Genomic DNA, 26721 nt, shown 5'->3' on the forward strand with positions numbered 1-26721 from the left:
AAACAGCTTATATCCAAGAAATCAACAAAGAAAGAATTAAAGGAAAGACACGGTGGACTCTTCTTCACAAAAACTTAGCACAAAATCAATAATGAATGTTTTTTCCATACAGCAAGTATCATTGGCTACTATATTTACATTTTAATACTTACAAGATATTTTAAAGTAAAGTATTATTTACAACTCCTGTGCAGTTTGCCTTAAAGCCTTTATTAACCAGACACTTAGAGAAGTTATTTTTTCCTAAGGCAATTACAGATGAGATTCAAATAAAGTACTAAAGTAAATACTCTGCCTGGTAGAAAAAAAGTATGCTAATAAAGGATTAAAAATAAAATAGTTGTACCTTCCTACAGCAAGGAAATACATCAAAAACAGTATGTCCTTTGAAGCTGTAAAACTTGCTTAAAAATCGATGAAAAAAGTAACTTACTGGAGAATAACAACAATTCCTTCAAAGCAAAGTGGTGATTGAAATGAAATGTATTTTTAAATGAATTTCCTTCTGCTCATCTTACAACAGATTAGTAATGAGTAGATGAAGTGTTTATTTCAGAAGAACACATATATATATGTATATATGTAAGCATGATTTTAGAAAATCCACACGCAACAGATTGTGGTAAGAATTTGTATATTTTATTATCATTTCATTCCATCCAACTGCACACAAAGAAATCATTCAAATTATGAAGAAAGCATACTGGAATGTTGATTTTAGCAGGTTTTTTTTCCTAAATTCTCCTTTGTAAGACTAAAGAACTGATTTTAAAGGGGTTATATGGGAAACTTAAGTATAAAAATTTATTATTTTCATAGAATACACAAAACTTGAACATTTTTAAAGTACTCAATGTTTCTAAAATATTATGGAGTTGATAAACAGTCATAAATTTAACACATGTTCCCTCTAATTAAAAAAAAAGTGGTTCTCAAAATAAATCAACAATTCCCTAGTGCATTTATAAAGAGAAAAGATCAAAAGCAGGAACTGGTATCTCTCCTTCCAGTGTTAATTAGTAATTAAAAATCTTAGCTTCATTAGTACCTACTCAGAAATGGTTTGATTTTTTTTTTCTTTTTTTTTGGTGGGGAATGAAGATGTTACACAGACAAATCCTGCAACAAAAGTCATAAAAATTAACCAGTTTTGAAACTGCTTGCCTTCATCACAGTTAAAAAACTATATGAAACTGTATTATTTTCTTTTAAATATACATCTTCCTTGTAGACCTCAGCTTTCAGTTGGTCTGGAGTTGCATGTAGCAGCATGTATTGCATAATTCTACTGGCCAAGTAACACCCTTCCTCTATGACAGTTCAGATATGTCTGATAATTTTAAGTAGAAATAAAAATATTAGCATAATTTTTTTGGCATCACACAGAAGCTGACAGCTCCTACTATTTGGTTCAACTGCAAGTCCTAAAGAAGCATTTCCTGTATTTGGGGCAAGAGGGACAGGATGGGCCTTGCCACTGTTTCAAAACCAAGTAGATGAAATGAATGTCCCTGTATGGATTTCAAGTGTCTTCCGTTTGCAATTTGCTTGATGTCTCCACTCCTGATGCCGTCCTCACAGCTCGATATTTTCTGCATACAAGGTGATCAGCAGGATAGCAGTAAACCCGGTGAGCAAACCAGCATTCTGAATGAGGAAGAACGTCAGATCCGTCTTTCGTCCCGTCACTTTCTCCCGCAGCATATCGTTCATCTCTGGGAACTGAAAAAATAGGATATTTTTAGCTAAGTATTGCCATCTCGTGGTAGCATGCTTAATTTAAGGCATTAAGAGGTGAACCACATTGCTACTTTAGACTGAATATTAGAACTAAGAGGGGGTGAAGGCACTCACAGGAAAACATCACCCTCATTACCCTGAAAAACCACTCCACCAAGGATGGTAAGATGAAACGGTGTTTTGTTCCTCTCTACTGTGGCTTCATCTGGCTGTGTCTCATGCAAATTTTCCCTTTTTGATTCTAGCAGCCTCCTAGGTTCCAATTGCTGGTCTCCATGTGTTGCTAAGAGCAGCTGCCCTTGTATTGCTAAATGTTTTGTTTCTTCCTTCACTGCTATAAAGAGAAATCCTTGTTTGGGAAACAGAAGATTAGGATCCTTCTGCTTCATCTAAAGGAAAATGAAGTGAAGATGAAAACACAGGCAACCCCTCAGAAATCAGAAACCTCTCACATGTGGAAGGTCTGATGGGCTTGCCAGGTCAAGCAAGGAAGAAGAGGAAGACTGCTGGTGTGAAACTGGTGGTAACAGATGCAATAAGACATTACAGTGCCATGAAGGGATTCTTCATTCCATAATATACTTCTTAATGCTTAACACAAGAGCAAAGGGTGACTGATCCGCTGCTAACTGCAGAAACAAAGATACTGCCTCTGGAGCCAGTGGAGGTGTTGGCAGAAGAGCGCCGGTATGAAGTTCCCTGCATGGGATAACTCAGGATATGTGTTAGCTGCAGGTAAAGTCAGCTACAGTGGCTTTGAAAAATAAGCCTAAAGTATTGTCCTGTTCTGCTGAGAATAGTATAACCAGAATACAATGAAGAGAGTTTATTTCAGCCCTAGTCAGGAAGCCTTCAGGCTGGGTAACTTCAAAAGTGTATCTTTATTTGATGTCACAATACAAAAACAGCCATTGAAGGTACTGCAATTCTTGAAGAACAGACTAAGGTTAGTGGGAAGAGCCCAAAGTTTCCCAGAAATGGCTCCAGAGCTGCGTCACACTCTTGCACAACAGAGCAAAACCAGACTAACTTCATGCCATGCAGCAAGGCTCATTTGTGCACACACCTCAGCATACATTCCCACCTGCCCACAGCCTCCCCACTCAGAGATCCTATTGGCAGAGGTTGGACTATGCCAATACTGGCAGAAAAAAGAACAGCAAAAAGAAAAGGAGGAAGGCATGACATTTCAGTTAATCCTACCTGCTTCTGGACAAGCAAACCAGAAGGGTGTGAAAATCGTAAGAAAGTAGAAAGCCAGATCTCTGTACAGAGCACTTCAATACCCTATTTCAGACTTTTCAGGGGGAAGAAAAATTCAGATAGGTAACTGATACAATCCAAAAACCTATAAAAAGAAAGAGAGGAGGGTACAGGAGAGAGACAGAAAGAGAGGAACAGAAAGAACAGAACAACAGATACAAAGAAAAGAATGTTACCTACTTTGATGGATTTAATGACAAACTTGAATCACTATAAATTTATGCCACAAATTTTACACATCAGAGTTCAGTGCATTACTATTCATGATATGAGTGAAGCTAAACAAAAAGCATTAGCAATTAAGGTACTGCAAGCTTATGAAATAAACTACTTACATTGTTTATAACTCTAACAACATATTAAATCCTATACTATTACCTAAACTATAAGAGTATTTAATAAAATAGTCACTATAAATATATGACAGTTCCTAAATGCACATGGAACCAAACTGGGGTCTCAAATCTTTTCAGATTTGGGCCTCACTCTTCCAGTTCTGCACTCAAATGGATTCTCAAGTGGCAGATGTAAACACCTTTGCATCCGTTGCATCTGTTCTTACAACACTGATTTAAACATAATAAAACTTAAAACTCTTTAAAGATCTCTCTCATTTTGAGACAAAACATCATTGTAAGAGTAAATTATGGAATATTGCTAAGTGCCTGTGAATCCAATGTCTAAATATGATCTGGATTTTAGCACAATTTCTTTTCCTTAAATCTTCTAGCACACTCTGAAAAATAAATGGTAGACAGACTATTTGAATAGAGCTCAGCAAAATTTTTTGTCTGAACCAGGAAAATGAGGCTGGCACTCTTCAGTTTAAATCAGGACAGAATTTAAATCAAGTTTTTCATTATCACTGTGGTTACACAACACCTTTCATTCAACTCAAAACTTAATATTTAACTTTATTCTGTTTACTTTTCTTGCTTTTCCTTCACAACATGGTTTAAATAGATAAACAAACCTTTTAAAATAATGAGGTGAAATAATGTGACACTTTAAAATGCTGAAACAAAGTCTTTATACCCTTTTCACTCTGATTAAATCAGGCCAAATTCATGAAAGGCTTGTCTCTGTCTAAAACCCCTTTTCAATAATCATTTGATGAAGTGAAAGGCTTTAGTGTTTCATGAATAAACATAACTTGTTACGGATAGGCGAGGCTTTATGAAGCCTTACCTATCAGTAACAATAATTATCTATGCACCTCCATTAAGGGTTTAAGTGATTTTATTCTATTATTATTATTATTTATTATTATTATAATTATTATTATTATTATTACTATTATTAGTCACTGGCATGAGAAGGAGAAAATACTGAATTCTGCTGGGGAGACTTAGTGGACTACATGGTTTTTTTGCAGAGAAATAAATAACTGAAAATGAAATTATATCTCACCATATCTGCCAGAGAGATGTACAGGAACATTCCACCAGCTATAGCAAAGATGATGTTAGGAGCAAAGTTGTTTCCTACTAATATTCCAAAGGCCAACCCAATGTAACAAGAACATGCAGATAGGAAATTGAAAAACAGAGCCTGCCGAGTACTCATTCCTGCATTAAGCAAGATGACAAAATCCCCTAAAAGAATAAAAAAAGAGAAAATCATATTCAGAAAATGACATTGTGGTTATTCTGATGTCAAAAGAAGTCTGAAGACATTATTTGTATACACATTATAACCCTTGTTGTTTTTCTCCATTCAAATAGGTGATGAGTATTTCCCTTCAATACTAAGAAAATTGAAATATTCTAAATAAATAGTGATGCAAGACTGAGCTAAGAGCATAGGAACACACCACTACCTATGATGACTTTTGGGTTTTAAATTAATTAACACAACACTGTATGCACCATATATAAACAGGATAATTAGTACCTGTCCAATATATGCTCCCAGCTTCCACCCACCTGCACTTGGGATCTTCCTGTGCCAGATGTGTGTTTTGGTGCTTGGTAACTTTTTGATGAATATTTTTTCTATTAATTTGTCTAAACTTTCTTTCAACCACTGCCAACTTTACGCCAACACAACCACCTACAACAGGGATTTCCACAGCAAACACCATGTGCAATGAAGTTTCTTACCCAGTTCATGAGGAAACTCTTCACACAAGATGGCTATGGAGGTACTGAGCCCCTGAAGCAGAGACAAAGTGAAAGAAGCCCCAATAGCCAAGCCATCTATGAAATTATGTACAGCATCACTCAGTGTCACCATCCAAGCAATGGTCCCAATCTTTGACAGTGGACGCCCCTTGAGACACTTGCATAAGCTGCTTTGGGTGGCTCCTTCCTGAAAAAAAAATAGAATAAAACAATTACACAAAGCACTGAATAAAGAAGTCAATGAATCACACTTCTCTCTTTAAAGGAATGCCAAGTATAAACTCAAGCACTGCTGCATATAGAGACCAAACTGCTTTGTCCAAGAAGCAAATGGCACAGCAGAAGCACCAAATGTTTTCTGTTTCAACAAGGTGATGTACAGGACTCAATCTCCCTTCTGACTGTGAAGTGTCACCTGGATGCCCTTCAGCTGAGACAGGTCACAGTGGTCTGAATGTCCCTCTGGAGTCTCTGTCAGATAAAGATGGCCCCAAGCCTCCTCTGCCACCTCTACATAAGTGTGTACAGTCAGAAGGATCTGATCTCAGTGGCTGGTAACATCTGTATTTAAAACAACTGGCACCACATCATGGTCTCAGAGACATACTCAGCTACCACAATAACAGGATTCTATCTACATGATATATATGAGGTGTCTATACTGTAGAATGTGTCTACAGTATAGACATATTCAGACATTACATAAAGTTTATTTCTAATTTTGGGCAATGATAGTCAAGTCCAGCTACTCAAATTAATTTCTACAAAGTGAATGTTTAATAAAAACAGTGGTGGCTAATTTTGACTGCACAATTAAAGGCTCAGAGCATGAAATCAACAGGCTAATATAAAACTGCAGTGCACATACCCTCCAGGGATCTCACTAATTCTCCCCAGAAGTGGAAGTAATTTATACATGTGGTGCCATGAAATAATGAAAAACTTGAACACACATAGAAGGAACTGCCATTTTAACTGCAAGCACAAACTAAGCTCCCCTAAAAATTCTTGGTCACCCATTTGATGAATTTCTATACACACAGAGAATATTTGAAAGCATTATAGTATTTCCCCCATTAAAAAAAATTTGCTTATATAGCATTAACTAGTGCTTACTTACTGGAATATAACAGCAGTAATATATACGTATGTGTGCTTACAGACACACAGAGGACAGAATCACAGATTAGTTAAGGTTGCAAGAGACCACTGTGGCTCATCTGGTCCAACAACCCTCCTCAAGCACACGGCACAGGATTGCAACCAAGCAGTTCTTGGATATCTCTAATGAGAAGGACTCCACAGCCTCTCTGAGCAATCTGTTCCAGTGCTCAGTCACCTGCACAGTAAAGAAGTTCTTCCTCATGTTCAGTGGAACTTTCTGTGCATCAGTTTCTGCCTGGTGTCTCTTGTCCTGTTGCTGGGCATCACTGAGCAGAGCCTGGCTGCACCCCCTTCACACCCTCCCTTCAGATACTCACAGACATTGATGGGTTGCCTTCTCTGTCATCTCTTCTCAAGGCTGAACAGCCCCAGCTCCCTCAGCCTTTCCTTCTGAGAGATGCTCCAGCCCCCTCATTGCCCTTGTGGCCTCAGCTGGACCCACTCCAGGAGCTCCATGTCCCTCTTGTGCTGAAGAGCCCAGAACTGGACACAGCACTGCAGATGTGCCTCACCAGGGCTGGGCAGAGGGGCAGGATCACATCCCTCAACCAGCTGGCAATGCTCTTCCCAATGCACCCCAGGATGCCATTGGCCTTTTTGGCCACAAGGACACCACCAGGCTCATGGACACACCAGGACACCCAGGTCTTTCTCTGCAGAGCTGCTTCCAGCAGGTCAGCCCCCAGCCTGTGCTGGTACCTGGGGTTATTCCTTCCCAGGTGCAGGACCCTGCATTTGCATTTTGCTGGATTTCAGGAGGTTCTGCTCTGCCCATCTCTCCAACCTGTTGAGGCCCTTCTGAAGGGGTATTGACCAGTCCTCACAGATTTGTGTCATCAGTGAACTGCTCAGGAGGCAAGTTCACCGAGTACATGATGAACAGGTTAAACAATAAAGGGCTCAGTACTGAGCCCTGGGGGACACCACCAGTGACAGGCCTCCAATGACACCCTGACCCACTGAGATCTGCCAGTTCTCAATGAACCCCATTGTTCACTCATCCATTCCACACTTCCTGAATTTGCCTGTGAGGATGTTGTGAGAGACACTGTCTAAAGCATTGTTTAAGTTAAGGCAGGCAATTTCTACTGCTCTCCCCTGAACCATACACATCTCTATTTCTTGAAGTAGAAGGATAGAGAGGACCATCTCCTTCTCCTTAGGAAAAGACCAAAGAGTATTCCAATAAATTTTCTTCAGTTATTAAAAACAACATTGCAAACTGGTTTAGTTTTGCCATATGCAAATGCTACCAGGCAAACTGATTTTTTAACTCCAAGGAAATAAAATGATCAATAATTCCTTGCAAAATCAGGTCCACCGCTTGATTTGCTCACAGGCCTCTTATCGGATTACATTCTTGTATTTAAGAGCTGCCCTGGGACAGGACAAAAGTTCAGGTCAGGAATTTCTGAGTCAGGTGCCTATTGCACTGCTTGGAACTCATAGATAATAAAGCCTTGGTTGAGTAGTGCCAAAACAACCACAAAGCAGCCCCTATTCAGTCTACAGGAAGTTCTGAAATTACACTTTTATGATGCAAAAATGAGCAATGGTATCAGAAAGTCTGGAGTTTCCCTGCTATTCCAACACATAGGGTTTAGATTTGTATTACACACTTACCTTTAGTTTTTTCCTCTCAACATTTCCTCTAACACAAGCAGAGCCAATCATTTTTTTGAGATTATTAATTTGTACTTGTACTATTTCTGTTTGAGATAGGATCACTTACAAGTAATAGATCTCTCTCAATCCATGAAGACAAGCTGAACATCACTTTAAGTAAGAAGTATAACAAAGCAAGCCACCCAAAATACATGAGTATAAGAAAACCCAAATACAATTAGCAAAGCTCTTCCACCAATTCATCCAACTTCCTGAGGCAAAGATCTGTTCTCTAATTTTTTCTGTTCCCTGGTGACCATCCTTCAAGTAGACTACAAACTGGAGGAAGCATTGTTTTGTAGATCATCCTGATTTCTGCCTAAAGCACATCATCTTTCTTGCACATGTTTCTAGCTTCACTGAAGAAAGGGAGTTTGAACTAATGCACAAATTTTCTTTTTAAATAATTCACCCATTTTTTCCACCAAAAAGAAAATTTAAAGTAATTGCAATTAATGTAGGGTACCAGTATTGATTTACTTCTAAAAATTACTTTATTGATTCAAACTTCCAAAATGCAGATACAACTGTAGTTTATAAACAAGGATTCGGTTTCTGAGGCACCTTTGTTATATATATATATATATATATATATATATATATATATATATATATATATGGCTATCTGGCTATCTGCCATTTATATTATTTACATTTACTGTGCTACTCTGAAGTATTGTAATTACTTCATGTAATCCATTTCAAATAATGTCTTGACAACTTCTCTAATTTATATAAAGTACAGTGAAATTGTCTTTCTGGAATTACATTCTGAAGTCTACTGGATCATGTATCCAGCAGAAGCAGATGAACAAGTAATACATATTCTTCATGTTTTAAGATAAAGCAGGCTACCAACAAAATACCCTAAAAACACAGAGGAGTCCAAAGCAAAAAATTAGCAATGTCTGTCTCCTCTGGACTATTTCCATTTTGTCATGGTAGTTCAGCATACATTAAAAGAGATGCCAGCTAAGGACCTCTGTAATACCCAGCTGGACTATCAATCAGGTTTAAATTTTATTAATTACTAGTGCAGTTCTACATCATTCATATCTCCACAGTTTATGGTAAACCAAAGACATTCTTGGTATTTATAGTCTTCTAAACACAGGGGGCTTTTTAAAAAGTAATGGCCTCTCCTTCATTCCCAAACTTAAGAAATTATACAGAGACATTCTTATTTCATCTTACGATATCTCAGATTACTATTTTACGATATCTCAGATCACTATTGCTATTTCCAATGCATGTCTGAGTCCCTCAGACAGGAACCAGACAGGTCCTCTGGAAGAGCCCACAGGACCAAGAAGGAATCCTGCCACCAGGCAATAAATAAAGGCACTGTAAAGTTTTGTTACACAACTTTAACCATGTGCACTCAGAACACAGATGTTTCAGCAATTTGTCTCTGAAAGTTTCTGTTGTCAAGCCATATTTCAACGCATAGTAGATACAAACTTTGAGTAGAGCACAAAGGTTTCCAAGGTTGTACTTACTGCTGCAAGTGAAAACAGAAAGTAGGTGACTAATTAAACATTTACTCTGACAGTCAATTTCTTCTGGCATCAAAGGAGAGAATATAGCTGGATCCCCATGGCCGAAAACAGTTACCACACCTTAGCACAATCAGGCTTCAAATTCCCTCTTTAAAGCCTTCATTTTTATTTCTGACTACTCTGTATTTGCCCTCTTTAACAAGCTGTTGATTATGAGGACATATTAAAATTCTCTTGGGTCCACATTAGCTTATGCCAAATGGTTTTGCCTTAAATAGTACATTCTTGTAAAACTGAATGCATCCCTACCATCCTGTCATTACCCTAACTGCCCTAAAGCACCTTGGCCACATTGGCCCTCCCCTGACCTGGCCCTTTGAACCTCACTGGAGGACAGCAGCAATGACGGCTTTTTTGTTGCTACACAATATCACAGAACCAGAGGTTGTATCTCTAAGGCCATCAGTCCAACCATTACCCTAATTAACCAAGTCCACCACTAATCCATATCCCTAAGGAACACCTCTAAGCACCTTTTAAGCACCTCCAGAGATGCCAATTCCACCACTTCCCCGGGCAACGGCAATCTGTTCCTGGGCTTCACAATCTTTTCCATGAAGAACATTTTCCTAATATCCACTCTAAACCTCCCCTGGCACAACCTGAGGCTGTTTCCTCTTGTTCTGTCACTTAATATTGGAAAGAAGACACCAACCCCCAAGTGGCACAATCTCCTTTCAGACAATTGTAGAGAATGATAAGGTCTCCCCCAAGCCCCTTTACTCCAGGCTAAACAATCCCAGCTCCCTCAGCTGCTCCTCTTAGGGCTCATGCTCCAACTCTTTCACCAGCTTTGTTGCTCTACTTTGGAGACACTCCTGCACCTCAAGGTCTTTCTTGTAGTGAGAGATTTGAAACTGAACACAGGATTCAAGGTGCAGCCTCAGCAGTGCCACCGGGGAATCATCACTTCCCCAGTCCTGCTGGCTGCACTGTTTCTGTCTCTGCAGAGAGTGGAGGCTTCTTTTACTTGTTTTATAAATCTACGAAATAAAACTTAGGGACACTCATAATACTAATTCCCTCATGGTGTCCATGTAATTTTAATAATTAAGCATGTTTCTTCTAGTTTTTAAGATGCTCAGAATCCACCACACTTTACGACATTTCTAGGGTAAGGACAAGTATAATTTTGGTGTTTTAAACCATGTGCATCAAATGCTCTGTGAGCCTGCAGTGTCAATGCAGAACTCCCTGATTTTCTCCTGGTTGTTAAGACTGCTTCTGGCTTACTCTCCTGCTTGCTCCTCTCTGTTCTTCACAACTTACTTAACTGGCTAATAAAAATACTTATTAAAAATGCTTAACTTGCAAACCAAAAATCTCTTCTGTGGAAAAAGTCTGCCTTAAGACATCTAAAATTTTTTTACTATGTTTTTTTCTTTGCCTTTTTTTAAATAAGGCACAGTACTGGTCCTCCTTGCACAATACTGCTCCTCTCTACACATGGAAAAAGACTAAAGAAGCACAAAACTTCTGCTTCCTACTTCCATATTCTTCTCAGACAGAAGGAAGTTGCCTTTGCAGTATGAAAACAAACACAAAGAAACACAGAGAACAAATCTGAAAGACAATAATACTTAAACCAGGAGGAGTGGCTTCTCTCTCAACATATCACCTCTGTGATTCCCACAGTATCCAAATACACTGTGTTACCACAAGCAGTGCTCACAATATACAGCCTGAAAGTTACTGTACTAGTTTTTCTCTATAATCATTGATTGGTAGAGCCAGGCTCTCACACTTAATAGCTTTATGTATTCAGGAACAAAATACAGATCATTTTGTATGATCAACGTTATCACAACAGTAAAACACACCACTGTTCTTTAAGCAAAACAGTAACAACAAAACCAAAATTAGCCAGATTAAATACAAGTTCAAATCTGATTAGATACATCTCTCTGTCCAGCCCATTGCAGCACTGATATAACATAGCCCTTTCTGTTGGATACAAATTGAGTGTGTCATTCAGCTTTTTTAATCTTGCCCCAAAGCTTGCCCTTGTATTTTTTTCCATATTATAGGCTTGACAAAACTTGACAAAAGTAAAAAAAAATCTTATTAACTCTTCCCTTAGACATGCTTATATAATTGGCAGGGAAAAAATAAATAAATAGACACAATTTTCATACCTGTGCTGATATCACACTGATGCTGTCAAAACCAAGATTTCCATTGCTCTCTATGACAGCTGAATTTGCATAACATGTGCCCCCATTGCTAGATGATGGTGGTTTGGGTGAGTTAGGCTTATCCTGAGAATGATTCTCTTCTCCATTTTCAAAGTAGTTGTGGCCAGTCTAGGTGAAAAATAAACAAGTAGGTAGCTAATTAAAACAAAAGTAAAATAGCAATGTAAGAAAACAAAGACAAAAAGGAAAAGGTGGGAGATCAGGGGATATTCATGCTGTCTTGCTTTCCACACCAAGTGTTTGCTGAAATGTGCAGCAGTGAACGTTTAATTTTTTTAATTAACTCCAAACATATCTAAGTTCCTAACTTATCTCTTACTGTTAGCTAATCAGACAACATGGGAGACTCTTCATTTCTATTCCTTTATGTAGAACCTCCCAAGCCAACCTGACCAAAAGTGATCACCTTTTGCTGGTTATTCATGGTTGCTTGTCAAATAGAGCTCATTAGCCTTTGTCTGTTTACATAATTAAAGAAAAACAAATTCATTTCTTCTATTTCTAGCTATTGCAAACAAGGGACAGTTGATCATCATAATTTTCAGTATCAGCAACACTTTTCAGTACCAGCACCACTAAAGTGAGCACACAGAAGACAAGTACTGTGACACAGGGGTAGAAAGCAGAGCCCTGGGCAAGAGGAGACAACTGCACTGCTCACTGAGCCGGTCTGTGTACCAGGGCTTGGGGAAACACAGAGCTGAGGTTACTGAACACCAGAGTCAGGCCCTATCAGTGCAGATGACCAAAAAGGTGTATTTGTCACACTGATTTCCCCTGCCCAAGGAGGAGATCCATGGGCAGACTTCATTCTCTCCACCTCTTATATATTTCCATGTTTTTCTGATGCATTCAGCTACCACAGCACCAACCTGGCTGCGGAGAGCAACTGGAGTATATACCAAAGAGAGCAGACCACACTCACATCTGGATGCCATTCCCAGAGCTGCCTGTAACTCCCTCAAAAAAGTGAGATTTCTTGCCCTATTCATATGGGTTTTAAATAGATATATCAGAACACACAGTAAGGCTGAATTCCTCAGATAAAATAGGAAAAAAACCCACATTTTATCCATCTAGCAAGTATCTCACAAAGCATGACAGGTACTTTAAGGCAAGGCTCATTCACTTAGTGATAGGTTTCATTACCTTGTTATAGAGCTTTAGTATCACTTTAAGAATTCTTTCCACAAAGAAGAGAATGTAGAATCCACCAAACACAGCAACAGCTTTCTCAACATAGTTATCTACTTTTGGGTCAAACCCAAATGCCTAATAGGGAATAAAAAAGCAACGCAAATTAGTCTGTAATCTTAGTCTTTTTCCAGAAAAACAAACAAACATCACACTACACAGATACCCCTCTATTACAAAAACTGTCTCTACACCAACCATCGGTTTCCATGAGCAGAAATTGTAAAAGATTCTGATATAATTACATTTTTAAAATTTGGACAATATGTTAACAGTGTAGCCTATTAAAGTTCACTACAAGTTTATCCAGTGTATTTCTCTTTTTGTTTAGAGGCAGAATAGCCCTTGGTCCTTCCCAATGAACAACAAGACAAAGATCTTTAGAAACTAGTATGCAAACCTGTAATGATTTGTATCATTATATTATCAAATAATATAATAATATATAATAATTATATATATCATTATTATTATCAAATAATTATTCCCCTTGCTTACCTCTGGAATGAGCTGGAAAATTGCATTAGAAAAGAGAGTACCAATGGCCAAGCCCACAAAGTAAGTTAAAACCTTGGGAAAATATGACTTCTTTAAGAAAGGAGTTAAAATCAATCCCAGAAGTGATGCCAAGTTAATGATAGACACAGCCAGGAGCCCAAATCCCCAAACTGTGGATAAAAAAAGAGAAATACAAAATATTTTAGTATAACACCCACTTCAGTCTGCTTGTGATTTCTCTAATTGCTAAATTGGCACAGAACTAGTAAAAGAGTCATTCCTTAGTTGAAATTAAAACTCACAAATATGAAATTCTTAAAATGCATAGGTAGTTAAGATGCATACCTGCAGATAGGAAATATCTGAAAACATTTTCTGGGACAACCATATTAAAATGGAAACCATGCTAGTAGAATATATGGGCTGGCCTAACTGCTGGTACTGTAAATGAGGTCTCTCTACAGTCAATGAAGAATACAAGTTAAGGTTTAGGCCAATAGTTGAAGCAGCTATATCACAGAGAAAGGACAAAACTTCTTACTAGTCCCTGAGTCAGATCCAATTGACATTTACTTCTAAGAAACTCCATGACAACTCCAGTTGTCTTGGCTGTACCAGATATAAAAATCCTTCCTGATAAAGGATGACTCCTTCAAATCACCCTGAGGTGATATCTCAGTTCATAACCCTCCTCCCTCCTCCTGTCATTCAAAGAAATTTTGCTGGCTGAAAATGCTGCCCATCACTGTTTTTCAACAGGTGAGGTGAGAGATATCTGATAGTTCAGATAATTATAACAGAGAAATGAAAGTAAATAAAAAAAGAGGTTCTATGTTTAAAAACAAGCATATGCGATTTAGGTATGCAATGGCAAAAACCTTTCCTAAGAATCAGTAAATGCAGCAGGGTTCAGCATAATTTTGTTTCCCTCAACATAAGCATAATCTCAGATATTTAGTGTTCAGGCGCCAGGACTTGCACAAATCCACACCATAATTATTCTGGAGCCTGAATTATAGGTTGGAGAGGTGTGGTGGGGTTGTTGCTGCCCGTAGGCACTCACAAAGTTGTGCCTCTATAAGGAACTTTTTTTCCCTAGTGACATCTCAAACCCCTATGAGCAAAGAGAAAAACTTTAAAAGTTGTGCTGAAGAGGTCTACAAGGTTGGCCCAAGTAATGCCACAGAATTACGAAGTAATCCAAACAGACAGAGAATTTGTCTTTAAAAATTAACCACAAAAAATAATCAATGCCAACACAATGTTGCGTAGATGAGAACAGTTTCATATAATCCAGAAATTTGCATCATTATAAACTTGTATGTATGTAGGAAAGTCACCACAAATTCCTCTCTGCATAGCAGAAACCAACAGATCAGACTATGGTCTGATATTATTTCCTGGAACACAACTGGCAAACACTAAGCTAAATTCCTCACCTGCAACTGGGATGCTCTACTCCGTACAGTGTCACAATGCTTTTATAAAATGAATTTCAGATCATGTCAAGAACAGAAAGCATTACAAACATTCAAAGCATTTGCAGATGTATCAATGCCAATTACAACATTCATTTGCCAATTTTAAGAGAGCCACACAGAGAGAGGGAAAAACAACTAGATATGGGTAGATTCATAAGCTACATAGATTAATTTTTATTAAACTAACTTACAATTAAGGTTGTAACTATATTTTTGAAATCAAATTTATAATAAATGGGTTTCCAGTGTTATCATGAGTCAGAAAACACTGTATAAATTTGGGATTACTACAGATGTACAAGAGTATTTTAGTTTTGTGCATGCACATCTACCCATATTCTGTGCAAAAATGTACATTTTTAACTGAGCTGAAGAAATTCCAAGACAACCACTGTTGGCAAAGTTCCTGCATTAAGGACTGTATTTCACAATATTATGTGCCTTAAAATGGTTTTATTCACTAGGACTCCATCCACACTAGTCTTTTCATGAGTCCACACATCTCAGAAAGCTGGGTAGTCTGACTTTATGTACCAGAGCAGGGCACTCAGATGCAGTGCTAATTCTTTCCCTGAGATGGATGGCTCAGCCAGTTTTTGCTAACTGCTATTATTCTTTCTGTCTTTAAACTGTAGCCCCAATAAAGAGACAACCAAGATACCCAAAGGCACAAGAAATCCAAAAAATAAAACTGCAGGAGTGCAAGTACGATCCCCTCCTTAGAACACTGCTGCCCAGCACTGTTCCTTGGAAGAACAGGCAGCTCAGGCTCTTCATTAACCTTGTCTGGGGATGAAGAGGAAGTAAGTGCATGAATACCTTTCTGAAGAAGTCAGGCAGAGGACACAGAGGGTGTTTGTCTTGGACATGAGGAATGCCACGGGGCAGTTTCAGCTGTTTGATACTTCTCTATACACCTCCCTATTATCTTTCAAAGAAGCAAGCAAGGGGAGGAGCTGAGTGTGCCCAAAGATCAGATAGTTTTACAAATCCTAGGACAAAAGACATTAAAATCTGTTGCCTTCCAACTTCTACTCTGCTTTGACATCACTTATTTTTTATTCAGAGTAGCTGCTCCTAAAGCTCATTGGACTGGTTTCTTCTGCATGTCTTGTCCATTAGTATTTTGGAATACACTTTATTATCAAGAGAGTGGTGGTCCCTGGGGGGAAAATTCACATAGGCACAGGTGGAAGCGGGCATGAAGGATTTTGTTCCATGGGCAGTAGTTGAAATCATCTGGGCTCAATGCTACTGACAGATTCACTTTGTGATGGGGTGGGGGTGTATAAATCAACAGCTGCATTGGGCACTGGGCCTTTCTAGGAATCTCTGTTCAAACAGGGACCACCACGTGTCACAGTGGTTTAAAATGCCCTAACCATGGGCCTGCAGATTTCTTGTGCTGCAGCCAAGGGAGGGGCAGGGAGAAGGCTGCCTTGCTTATCTGGCTATTGGACATTGCTTCTGAGTTGGCCAGATAAAAGAAAAGCAAGTGGGATGGTTTAAGTAGCTTAGGAGGTTAACTGTCGGTCAAGGATTCCATGTTCAACCAATTTAACCAGCAGCCCCTCCCAAACAAAAAGAAAAAGAGAAAAGAGAACAGATCCTACTCTCCAATACAGATCTAATGGTCTTCTTGGTAATACGTGTCTGCATATGATACAAGCAATCTAGAGCAGTCATGCTAAACTGGTGCCATGGTTTCAGTGATTGCTCAATCAGAATTCCAATCTTTCATTGACACAACAAAGCACAGCTATGTTTTATAATCACCTATATTAATCAGAATGTTATTAATACTAGTACTTCAAAAGTTACAAAAAGCACTTCTGTATCTCTTCTTATGAATAATGACATTAGGCACTATTAATCCAACATCCTAACTTTTTACATTAATTCAGTTGATTCCCTTGGAACAGTAAGTTCATTTGGAATACTGACTCAAATTATATCTGATCCTTTTAAATGCAATAAGTGATTTCTTTAATCAGATAAATATTCCCTGTCCAATGCTTTTTACTGCACTGTACAGTTCTGTGCACAATAAATACAGAAATAAGAGTGAGAAAAAGAGGAAGGGAGAAGATTAGGGCTACTTAACCATGTAACAATCTTCCTCCTGAGGGGTCATCACAGAAGATGACATGAAAGCAGGAGTCAGAATTTGGAAAGAATATGAGTATTTTCCCTCAGTAAACCAGTGACTGGCTTACCTGACAGTCCCCCTGCAAATAACTCCACTCAAATGTAGCACAAGTAATTCTAATTCTACCTGTCTCCATACAGGCAAATTCCACCAAGTTCAATTTCCCATTGCAAACCACCTGCACAAACTTCCCTTCTGTACACTCATCTTTTCTTCTATTAAGCAGCTATAAGCACAAGTCCTTATGTTTCAAGGCACAAACCATTATCCAAACAAAACAAGTCAGAAAGACTCTTCCTTATGTGGGCAAAATATTCCATAACTTTCTAGTCAGTTCTTTCACCTTTCTTACAGCATTTCAAATAGATCACTGTCAACAGATACCAATTTTGTTTGGATAGTCTACTGACCTAAACCAGCAGTTTACGTTCCCACTTTGGAACCATATCTTCCCAAACAAGACACTCCTGTTATTTATAGATAAATGCTTACTGTTCCTCTAAGAAAACCCCATTCCAGTCCCAGCATTAATGCAAGTAATAGTAACCAACCTTGCAAAGAATGTGGTTTAGATGTGTCCACAAAGCTTTCCTGATGGTCACATGGGTGAAAAATTAGCTGTTGCAAAACTGCAGGACATATTGTAGAGAAGCTGGAATTTGATATGTAACTGTTGTTCGGTATCCCATGCAAAGAAAAGATTTCTTCACTAGTCAAGCACTGAAATTAAAAGGGATTTTGACAACTTAACACATTAATACAAACCAAAAAAAAAGACATACAGTGAGAAATCCAAGAATTACAACATGGAAGTACTGTAATGCATTTTCAGGAAAGTCTACACAATGTACATTGTGCATGAAAATACTGTGATTGCTTGATGTGAAGCAGAAATGATTCAAAGTACTTTAAGTTAGATAAATCACAAATCAATAAACCCCTTATTTAGGAGACAATTGGAGATCTCTGCTCTGAGAACTCAGACAGTTAAACCTCATAATATATTTGGAAAAAAGCTTCAAAGTACTTAAAAGCCAATGTAATTACAAAACAATTAAATTTAAGAGCAGACTAGATACAGTTAAAATCTCAGTAACAGAGTATGCCAGAAAAGGACTGGTAATTCAGCGACAGCTTATTCATGTAAGTGACCACTTGTACTTTACAACAACACTTATCTCCCTAAATTAACTCCTTAAAAATGGGCTAAAGCCAAACATTTTTCATTCCTCTTACAGCAGTAACTCTTGAGGGCAAACATTGTCTTGTAAAACCACGAGATGAACTCCTGCTTGGGATCTTCACTTTGCCTTTAGCAGAAGACGTAACAGTGTCTGATGGGTCAACAATAAATGTACTCGGCAGTGCTAAACCAGGCCAGGGGCAAGGCAAGGCTGGTTCCTCTGTTTGTCATTTTCAACCAAAAAGATAAAATACAAACCACAAAGTATCATAAAAGATACATCTATAGAAAAAAATTGGTTTTATGTGAAATGTTCCAAACTGCTGAAATCTTTCATCTAACGCCTTCTGTTCATTTACATTCTTTACTTCCTACAATGATAAGGGAAAGCATTCTTTTTCTGGGTGTATACAATAGTTTTGTGCAGTTATTGCTGCACAACAAACACATAACAGGGTTGTCCCAAGACCAAAGAAATCAAATGTTTTCTTCTATTTGAGACATGAATTCCAGCATAACTCTCCCTGTAGCAAATCTCAGTATGATTGCAAGCAGAGAGCACTGGAAGCCTTAGCAAAATAAACACAAATGGTCACTCCCTGCTCTTCTCAGTTTTTGCAACCTTCAGATTACACAGTACGTCTCCAATACTTCAACATTATTATTTATAAGGCAATTAACTCCTAGAGATAAGCCAGAGAGATTGCAAGTCATTTATTTCATCAGAACTGCTTCCGCTCCTGTTAATAAATATTTTTGTCACTTTTGTCCAAAAGGTGAAAGGCATGCACTCATCACCAGAATGTGACTCTCTTTGATTTGCTTGGATGAAGAGAACATGCAGACCAATTCAAATGATTTCAGCTGAATTACATCCAGGATATTTCTGTCCTTCCTCTGCCAGTCTAGCAGAGTACTCAGGCACATGCTTGAACTTAAACCTAAGTGCAAATTTTGTTAAGGCCATGAGACCCTAAAGACTCAAATATACAGAAGCAAAGTGCATATAATTTCATCTTTCAATGTCAATGCTAATGTCAAAGAAATATCACACAAAAAATAAATACAGCTTATAAAAGAAGATGGATTTTTGCTTTAAAATCTGTTGCTCCTTTTAAGTTACATGAAAGTGAATAAAGCGAATAAAGAAATGATCACTGAAGATACAGTCTTTAACAGGCCAATGCACAAACCACTGGAGCTTTCTAAACTGGCTATGTGTCTAATCATTTTACTGGTAACTCTGCATTTTGGAATAATACAAAATATATGGCTAATATGCCCACAGCAAAACAAAGGGAGGGTAGTTGTGGTCTATAGAATAGTTCCTGTATGGTGCTTATTTAACAGCTCACGGAGCCATTTCTGGACATCTGTGGTTAGAAAACTGAGCCAGTAAGAGCTGAGAATTTGCACTATAACTATCTCTGAAAGAAATCACCTTTAACTATGTCATTCCTAAGATACAGAATAGACTATTAGCATTTTAAAATACCAATACATTGGTATTAACATTAATTCACAAAAATCCAAACGTTGTTGTGGGTAGGAAAACAGATAATGGAGAGAAACTAAATGAGACACAGCATAAATTAATACATCTGACAATTGTAACCTTGCCTACACACAAACATGGAGGTGAGAAATACCATCATAGAAGAGCTCTTCCATGTGAAATTGAGAAACAGCATTGTATTTAATTACTATTATTATTTTGATCAGGGACAAACCCAGAGGATAATGATTCCTATAAATGATTCATTGTTATAAGTCACCTCATACTCTCGGTAAACTCCTACATACATCCAAGAGCTAAAAAGCAAGCTTGCATGAGTTCACCAACACAATTAAAGAATTAATTAAAAGAATGAATCTTTTGGAAGCCTTGGACTGGAGCAAGGCATGTTTTGCACTCTGCAAAACTCTGCATTTATCTTTTCAGGATAAGTAAACATATTACCACAGCCACCTTGCTGTAAAAACATAAGATATTTACTTTGTAAGACTGATGGACCATCTCATCAGAGAGAAAATTTAGCCTCATGGACCAGGGGACTGAAAATGATGTCCTGACTCACCAAACCTGCTGTTGTGTCTGTCCCCTGCTGTGCAGCAAGACCTTATCACGGTGATAAGGTGAGAGGATTTCCTGTAATGCGACTGTCACCGAGTGTTTAGTAAACAATTGCAAAAAATACATAACAAAACTGATCATCCCTGAACTGTTAAAAAGTAACTTTAAAAATGCTTTCATGAAAACTGGGGAGGAGCTTAATCATAGATTTCACACAGTTACAGAATACTGAGACTTAGAAAAAATTAATCAACTAGGTTGTTCAAACAGATGTTTACTTTTACCCTAGTAAGCCTCTCCCAAAAAATGATCAAACAATATGGGATTCCTCTAACTGGAGAAATTAACAAAAAAATGCTACAGTAGTAACTACCTTTTAAAGGCATCAGTCTCTTGTGTGATCTTCTGCTGTGTTCTTATCATTGCTCTACCTCTTTTATCTGTAGCATTCCACATGTGAAGCACTAAAATACTGAGCAGCATCCTACACTGCAATTTCTAGATGTTGCCAGATTAAATGGCAGCCCAGCCCACCCTAGGGCTTAGCAGTGGGTCCCACAGTAGGAAAGCAAAAAATAAATGCAGTGAATGCCTATTTAACAGGCTTATTTTCCCTGCCTATTTTTTTTAACTTAGTCTGAGCATGCGTAAGGCAAAATAGGTACATACAGCTCTGCCTTCCTCAACTTACTTGCAAGAAATGAAAGTGTCTACTGCTGATGTGGTAACACCTTTGTGTCACTTACAACAGCTAAAAACTGGATGATGGCCACGATCATCCCTTCAATAAGCAGCACTCCATGAGACAGAGTCAGATGGAGCTGCTCAAATGCACTCGTGAGCTTTAGGGATTTCACCCACCCTACAACATGGGCAAGGCTGGGAGCTGAGAACTGAAATTTACTGAAAGTATTGTAGAAATACTGAGTACTGAAATGTACCGAAAATATTGTAGAAATAAGAGACTTAATGGGTACAATAGCTAAGCCTATTTAGCATCTCACTGGCCAGGCAACATCAGGTCATGGTGTTTGATGAAGACCCTAACTCTGTCACTCTTGTCTCCATTCTTTCAAAAGGACAAGTTGTAACTAGTGAAAAACTATCCCAAAAAATCCTCAAATCAAAGAACATACTAGCCTGGTTCTAGTCTAGCTACAAAACTTACTTGATTTTAACTCATCCTGAGATAAAAGTAATTATATCTGATTACAAATATTAATTTTAAAAATAAATTAAATTTTGTCAAAATGTTTTGTTTAAAAAATAAAATGCACTACATTAAAACACAGTGCTCAGGTATACCATCTAGACTGGCATAAATACAGATTTATGAAAGGCAAAGAAGGAAATAGGAGCATGATTTTAGTACCTACCAATTACATCAAAACATTAAAAAAGCTGACATTAACAAGCCTTCTTTCCAATATACCCATTTACCTTTCAGGCATTTTTTGACCAAAAATTTTGAGCATGTCATTTAGTCCTTTGGCACACATGTGTATGGCTGCCATACTACAATGAATTCAGTGATAGAAGATCAAGTATGGTTTAATGGTTTTTACATCTTGCTAATAATGTAAAATACAGAGCAAATAACAAACCATCTATGAGAGTGCAATTGCTAATTTAACCCCTATTAGTATGACTAAAATGTGTGGCAATTCCACAGTAAAAAGTGAAAAAAAACCAGCACTGCTCAGTATTTGTGCTTGCTCAATTACCACTTATTTGTCTGACAAGGAGTCTTAGCTTACATATTAAGAAAAGGTGATAACAGAAAAATTGAAGAGCAAAGAAAATATTAACACAAAATAAAAATAATTATAAAAGTGCATGATGAGACCAAAAGCAGAAGAAATTGGTGACAGTTAAATCCAAAATTCAAAAAGGATGCTCAAAAAATCCAGATTTTTTTCTTCTACATTAAAAAATTAGCATCTTTACAGACATCATAGGACACAAGTTACCACAAACACCTACACAAGTATGCACACAAACACTATCACCAAGAAATCAAATAATTTTTTTAATTTTCCCTTTTCTTTTCAAGTCAACCTGGTATCAAAAGAAAACAGAAATCAATCAAGCAAGCAAGCAATCTTCTTTTGGCTTACACACCCAGACTTTCAATCTTTAAGAAAATGGATGAGCTTCTTGTGGATCTTTTCATGAGATTAACAGGCTTACCAAGACAGTTGTGAATGAGACATTAAAACTAAACACTAATACTGGGATAAAATTACAGAGACTGCTCCTTCCTGCCAAGTGCTGTATCACCTGTCCCTTACAAACCAGCTCTCCACCAAAAATTCCTTTAGGCTTGGGATGAGGGACTCTCTGAAGAGCAGGGGTATGTTATCTTGATTCGAAGAAAAGCCTGGGAGTCATCCCACTAGGTCTGGACACAGAAGTTAAGAACTGGAAGCCTAAGATAAACCTTCTGCCCTCCTACAGTCAGGCACTTATGCAGCCTGAATGGATTCAGATGCCTCGAGGAAGACCAGGATCACTCTCCAGAGGTATTCACTTTCCTCTGTTGAGAATCAGTAGAGCTTAGGCCTCTGATGCCTTCCAACACCCAAACTTGTATTAGGCCACTTCATGTCTTCTGTCATAACCAGCAGATCCTGAATTATCAACTTGTAAGCACAAAGACTCATGGTGTCTAAAAACAGGATTTAAGTGGTGGGAGTCTGCATTTGCATATGCCACCTGCCCAAAGTCATGGACATACCTGACATCCGTGAGGAATCAAAATGCATTTGCTTTATGGCTCAAGCGGATGGAGCAGCCATAAGGCTGATTTTAAGAAAGAATGCAAGGAACTCAGCAAAAAAGTGGTTTTTATTTCAAAAATCATTTCACTATGATACCCTAGATATAATTCAACATGAACATAATTAGAACACGCCTGTAAAAAGAATTGTTTCAGTTAAACTTCAAGTTACTTATGAGGGACATGCATTCATAGCAATAAGAAAGAGCATTACTTTTTTTTCCCTTCTGTAGCCTGTGTACGAGAGCTACGTGCTTTTGCAGACAGAAAACCTGAAGGACTGAAGAATCTACTCATTTCTATGGACTTTTAAAGAAAGCTGCTTTTCATAGCCATACTCAACACTGCTAACTTGTACTTAGCATGTGTGGCTGAGAATGTTTATATTTGTAACACACTGAGTTGGAACAGTGACCAGGTTGTGAGATTTGAAAGCAGCGACTCCTGCGAACATTGCTATGCTTATACTGAATACTACACTGACTTCAGGGCAATTAAGTCCCAATTAAACCTTTCTAAAACAAAGAGAGCTTATTCGAGGTTTGTCTCCTTCACAGAAAAAGCAGAAGAGCTTTTAACTCCACGTTAAAAAACAATTCTCAAGGTCTCTAGAGCCATCCCTCATCTGTTTCTTAAGGAATGGAATCAAACCAGAGAAAACAGTCATTTGGCTTTCCTTTCATTTTTGTGACTTTGTGCCTCTGATTTCTGAGCATATGGAAAACTCAAAAATTCCTTTCAAGGAAACAAATTCAGTCCAGGATGGTCCAAGTAAGTGAAATTACACAGATTTTAAAGTACCAGACAGATCTGAGTTTCTGATGGTGACATTAAACAGAGCACAAATATTTTAAAGAGAAGTAATATTCCAGTGATATCCAGACAGTAAATTAAATATCTGTTTAAAAAGCTTTTGGTAGATTAATCGACAGGTACACTTGGCACTCAACTTAGATAAAAGATGCGAAAATGTCTGAAAAAGTTTCTTTACACAAGCAGACCTGTTTGTATAATCGAGTTTTTGCTGCCTCATGACAACCGTATTTCAACAGCTCCTGAAGATTTGCTTATTCAGCTCTCGGAAGGAAACACTAGCTGTTCTCACACACTCCGTGCTGTTGGACAGATGCTATTTAACCGCGAAAAGAGAAAGTCTGAGAGCCCAGCTACGAGGAGGGAGCGCCAGTCCCGGGGCAGCCCGAGCGGCAGCAGCTCCCTGAGGCACGGCAGCTTCTCCCGCTACCCTCGCCGGCGCGCCGGCACCTCTGCCCGCAACCGAGCCCAGAACCCAGCAGACATCTCTGCTCCTTCCCGCCTTCCCTCCCTCCTTCCCTCCCGGCTTCACCGTGAGGAAACACGAGGGCGGCGAGACTTAGACACTACGGAGCTGCCCAGCCGGCCCGGCGCGCTGGCTCCGGGACGTTTCCAGCCCGGCCGCGGCCGCGGTGGCGGTGCCGGTACCTGGTTGTGGTGCAGGTGGGCGAGCGGCAGCGCCGAGCCCAGGGAGGGCGCGGCGCCCAGGCGCTGCAGCAGCGCCGAGAGCTGCCCCGCCGACAGGCTGTGGTTGGCCCCGAAGACGCGCAGCACATCGTCGGCGAAGCTCGTCGAGCTGTCCGGCCCCGGGCCAATTCCGGGCTGCCCGTCCATCCCGGCGGGACGCGGCGACTGTGGCGGATGGCGCAGCCCCGCCGCGCCGCCCTGGCCCCTGCCCACGGGCTCGGCGGGGCGGGAGCGGGGCCCGCCCGCTCGGCCCCTCCCCGGGGGGCGTACTGGGGACGCGGGGCGGGCGGCGGCGCCGCGGAGCTCCCGGCCGGGCGCGGGGCCGTCGCTCGGTGCTCGCCGCGCCGTCGGGCCAGGCCGCTGACCGAGCGCTCGCTGAGCCCCGCCGCCCGGGGGCTGAGGGCAGCCGCGGGCCCCCCGCCACCCTGTGTCACCACAGAAGGTGGCGCGGGGCCCTCCGAGATCGGCCCACGCGCGGGCAGCTGCGGAGGATGCAAAACACCCGGTTGCCAGCGGCCTCGGCCCAGGGGCCAAGAGTCACGCAAGCAGCAGGGTCATGCCCCCCGCTGCCGTTCCCAGCCCCAGCCCCAGCTTGCCCGTCTGCCCCTCACCCAGCCGCACTGACCCTGCATGGCAGAAGGGATAACGCAGGCCAAGGTCCAGGCCCAGGCAGGCACACAGGTGCTGGACACACCTCACCGGCACTATCTCCTGAGCCCAGGCTCCTGGACCTTGGAATGAGTCCTTCGGCTGGCAGCCAGTTAGGAAACCTGCTTCTCACAGGCCCCCTCCCTCACACAGGCTGAGACATAGATTTGTGTCTAGTCTACTTTTCTAGGTGGGATTAATGCACAAAAAAGCATGTGATTTCATGCACGCCTTTTGACAAACAGAGTAAATTGTGACTGGTCACAGGTGTATTCCTGGGGGCTGTTGCTCAAGGGGTTTAGTTAAAAATGCTAATGCTACCGGACAGCAGCCCCAGCTCAGCAAAGATATGTTCTGTTAATTTATCCTGTAACTGCATTTTACAAAATTTCTTACATATCCACGTAGTGGACAGAGACAGCCTGTTTTCAAAGAGTTTGGGGTTTGTTTTTTTTAATATTCTCCTTTAGATCACTGTAGAACTATGCTGAATTACATGAGCTGATGCACAGTTGCAGATTCCAAATTTTCTGAAACCAGAATTTTGTACTGTGTGTGCCAAGTAGTCCAGGTAACAGCACCATGAAGGAGGCATGGTTAAAAAAGATACTTCATGAGCAGCAGAACTGATTTAGATAAATCCTTCATTAAAAACTGCCATGTCACAATGCACAAAGCATCTAGCTGGGAAAAAAAATGCCAGCAGCATTTTCCTCCCTACAACTGAGCAGGGGGGAAGAAAATCTAGAGAGCTACAATAATATTAATTCTAATACTGAAAAACATGTCACTGTTTCTGAATTTAGGCCTGAATCACTGATATACTTTCCCACTTCCATCTCACTTGGTTGGTGGCAGCTGAAACAGCCCTGGCACAACTCAGCTAGGTGTTGTTCCAAATGTCCCTATCTGTACTGGTTCTACCACCAGCCGAGGCTGAAGATGCTCCACCCTACCCACTTCTCTATTTGTATGTGCATTTTGGCTCTCTTCCAGAGAAATCAACACAGCATTCTCCTGCTGCTAAGGGAAGTACATTCATTGGGCAGCAGCTATGTTATTAGCAAAACTGGCACTTCCTATAGTTTCTTCTTCAGTGTCTCCCTAAACAGCTGTTACAGTTCTAGTAACAGTTGATTATTGCATTCATTCCGAAATTTTAAAATTCTAGATTTCAAAAGTGACTTATGACCAGCAGATAAAATGGAAGTAACTGCAACCTGGCTGTAAGAGGTAAATCAAAACAGGTTGCATCAAGATTTTTCAGTGCTCTGTTGTGCAAAGCCAAAGAGTTTATTTCAAAATTTATTGTTTTAGGACTTTTTCAGCAGAAATATAAAAGATCATTTAAATTAGTATAATTAAACTCATATTAGCATTCATTCTAAGGCCTATATTGGCATAATGCTGAAAAGTTCAAGGAATTCCTGGATAATTCCATTAAGATTTCTTCTCTGTTGGCAATCCGTGTCAGAATGAAAATTCTGCTTTATTTCTGAGACACAG

General features: G+C 39.5%; 1 protein-coding gene across 2 annotated transcripts; it reads right to left on the minus strand.

The window, feature by feature from the left end:
* Window positions 1-617: 617 nt before the first annotated feature.
* On the minus strand, window positions 618-24742 carry SLC39A8 (solute carrier family 39 member 8). Of its 2 annotated transcripts, XR_010027753.1 has the most exons (9): window positions 24529-24742; window positions 17583-17751; window positions 13402-13571; window positions 12859-12981; window positions 11650-11817; window positions 5106-5313; window positions 4414-4598; window positions 2944-3088; window positions 1593-1722 (listed from the first exon to the last, which is right to left on the minus strand). XR_010027753.1 is itself a non-coding variant. In XM_063156414.1 (8 exons), exons 1-8 carry the CDS (start codon window positions 24712-24714, stop codon window positions 1576-1578), a joined length of 1356 nt encoding a protein of 451 aa, XP_063012484.1. In that variant the 5' UTR covers window positions 24715-24742; the 3' UTR covers window positions 618-1575. The 2 variants fall into 2 exon arrangements, 1 of the variants encoding a protein (XP_063012484.1); XM_063156414.1 differs by lacking the exon at window positions 2944-3088 and having other exon boundaries at window positions 618-1722.
* Window positions 24743-26721: the final 1979 nt, after the last annotated feature.

This window comes from Melospiza melodia, chromosome 5, assembly GCF_035770615.1.
Source record: "Melospiza melodia melodia isolate bMelMel2 chromosome 5, bMelMel2.pri, whole genome shotgun sequence".
NCBI lineage: Eukaryota > Metazoa > Chordata > Aves > Passeriformes > Passerellidae > Melospiza > Melospiza melodia.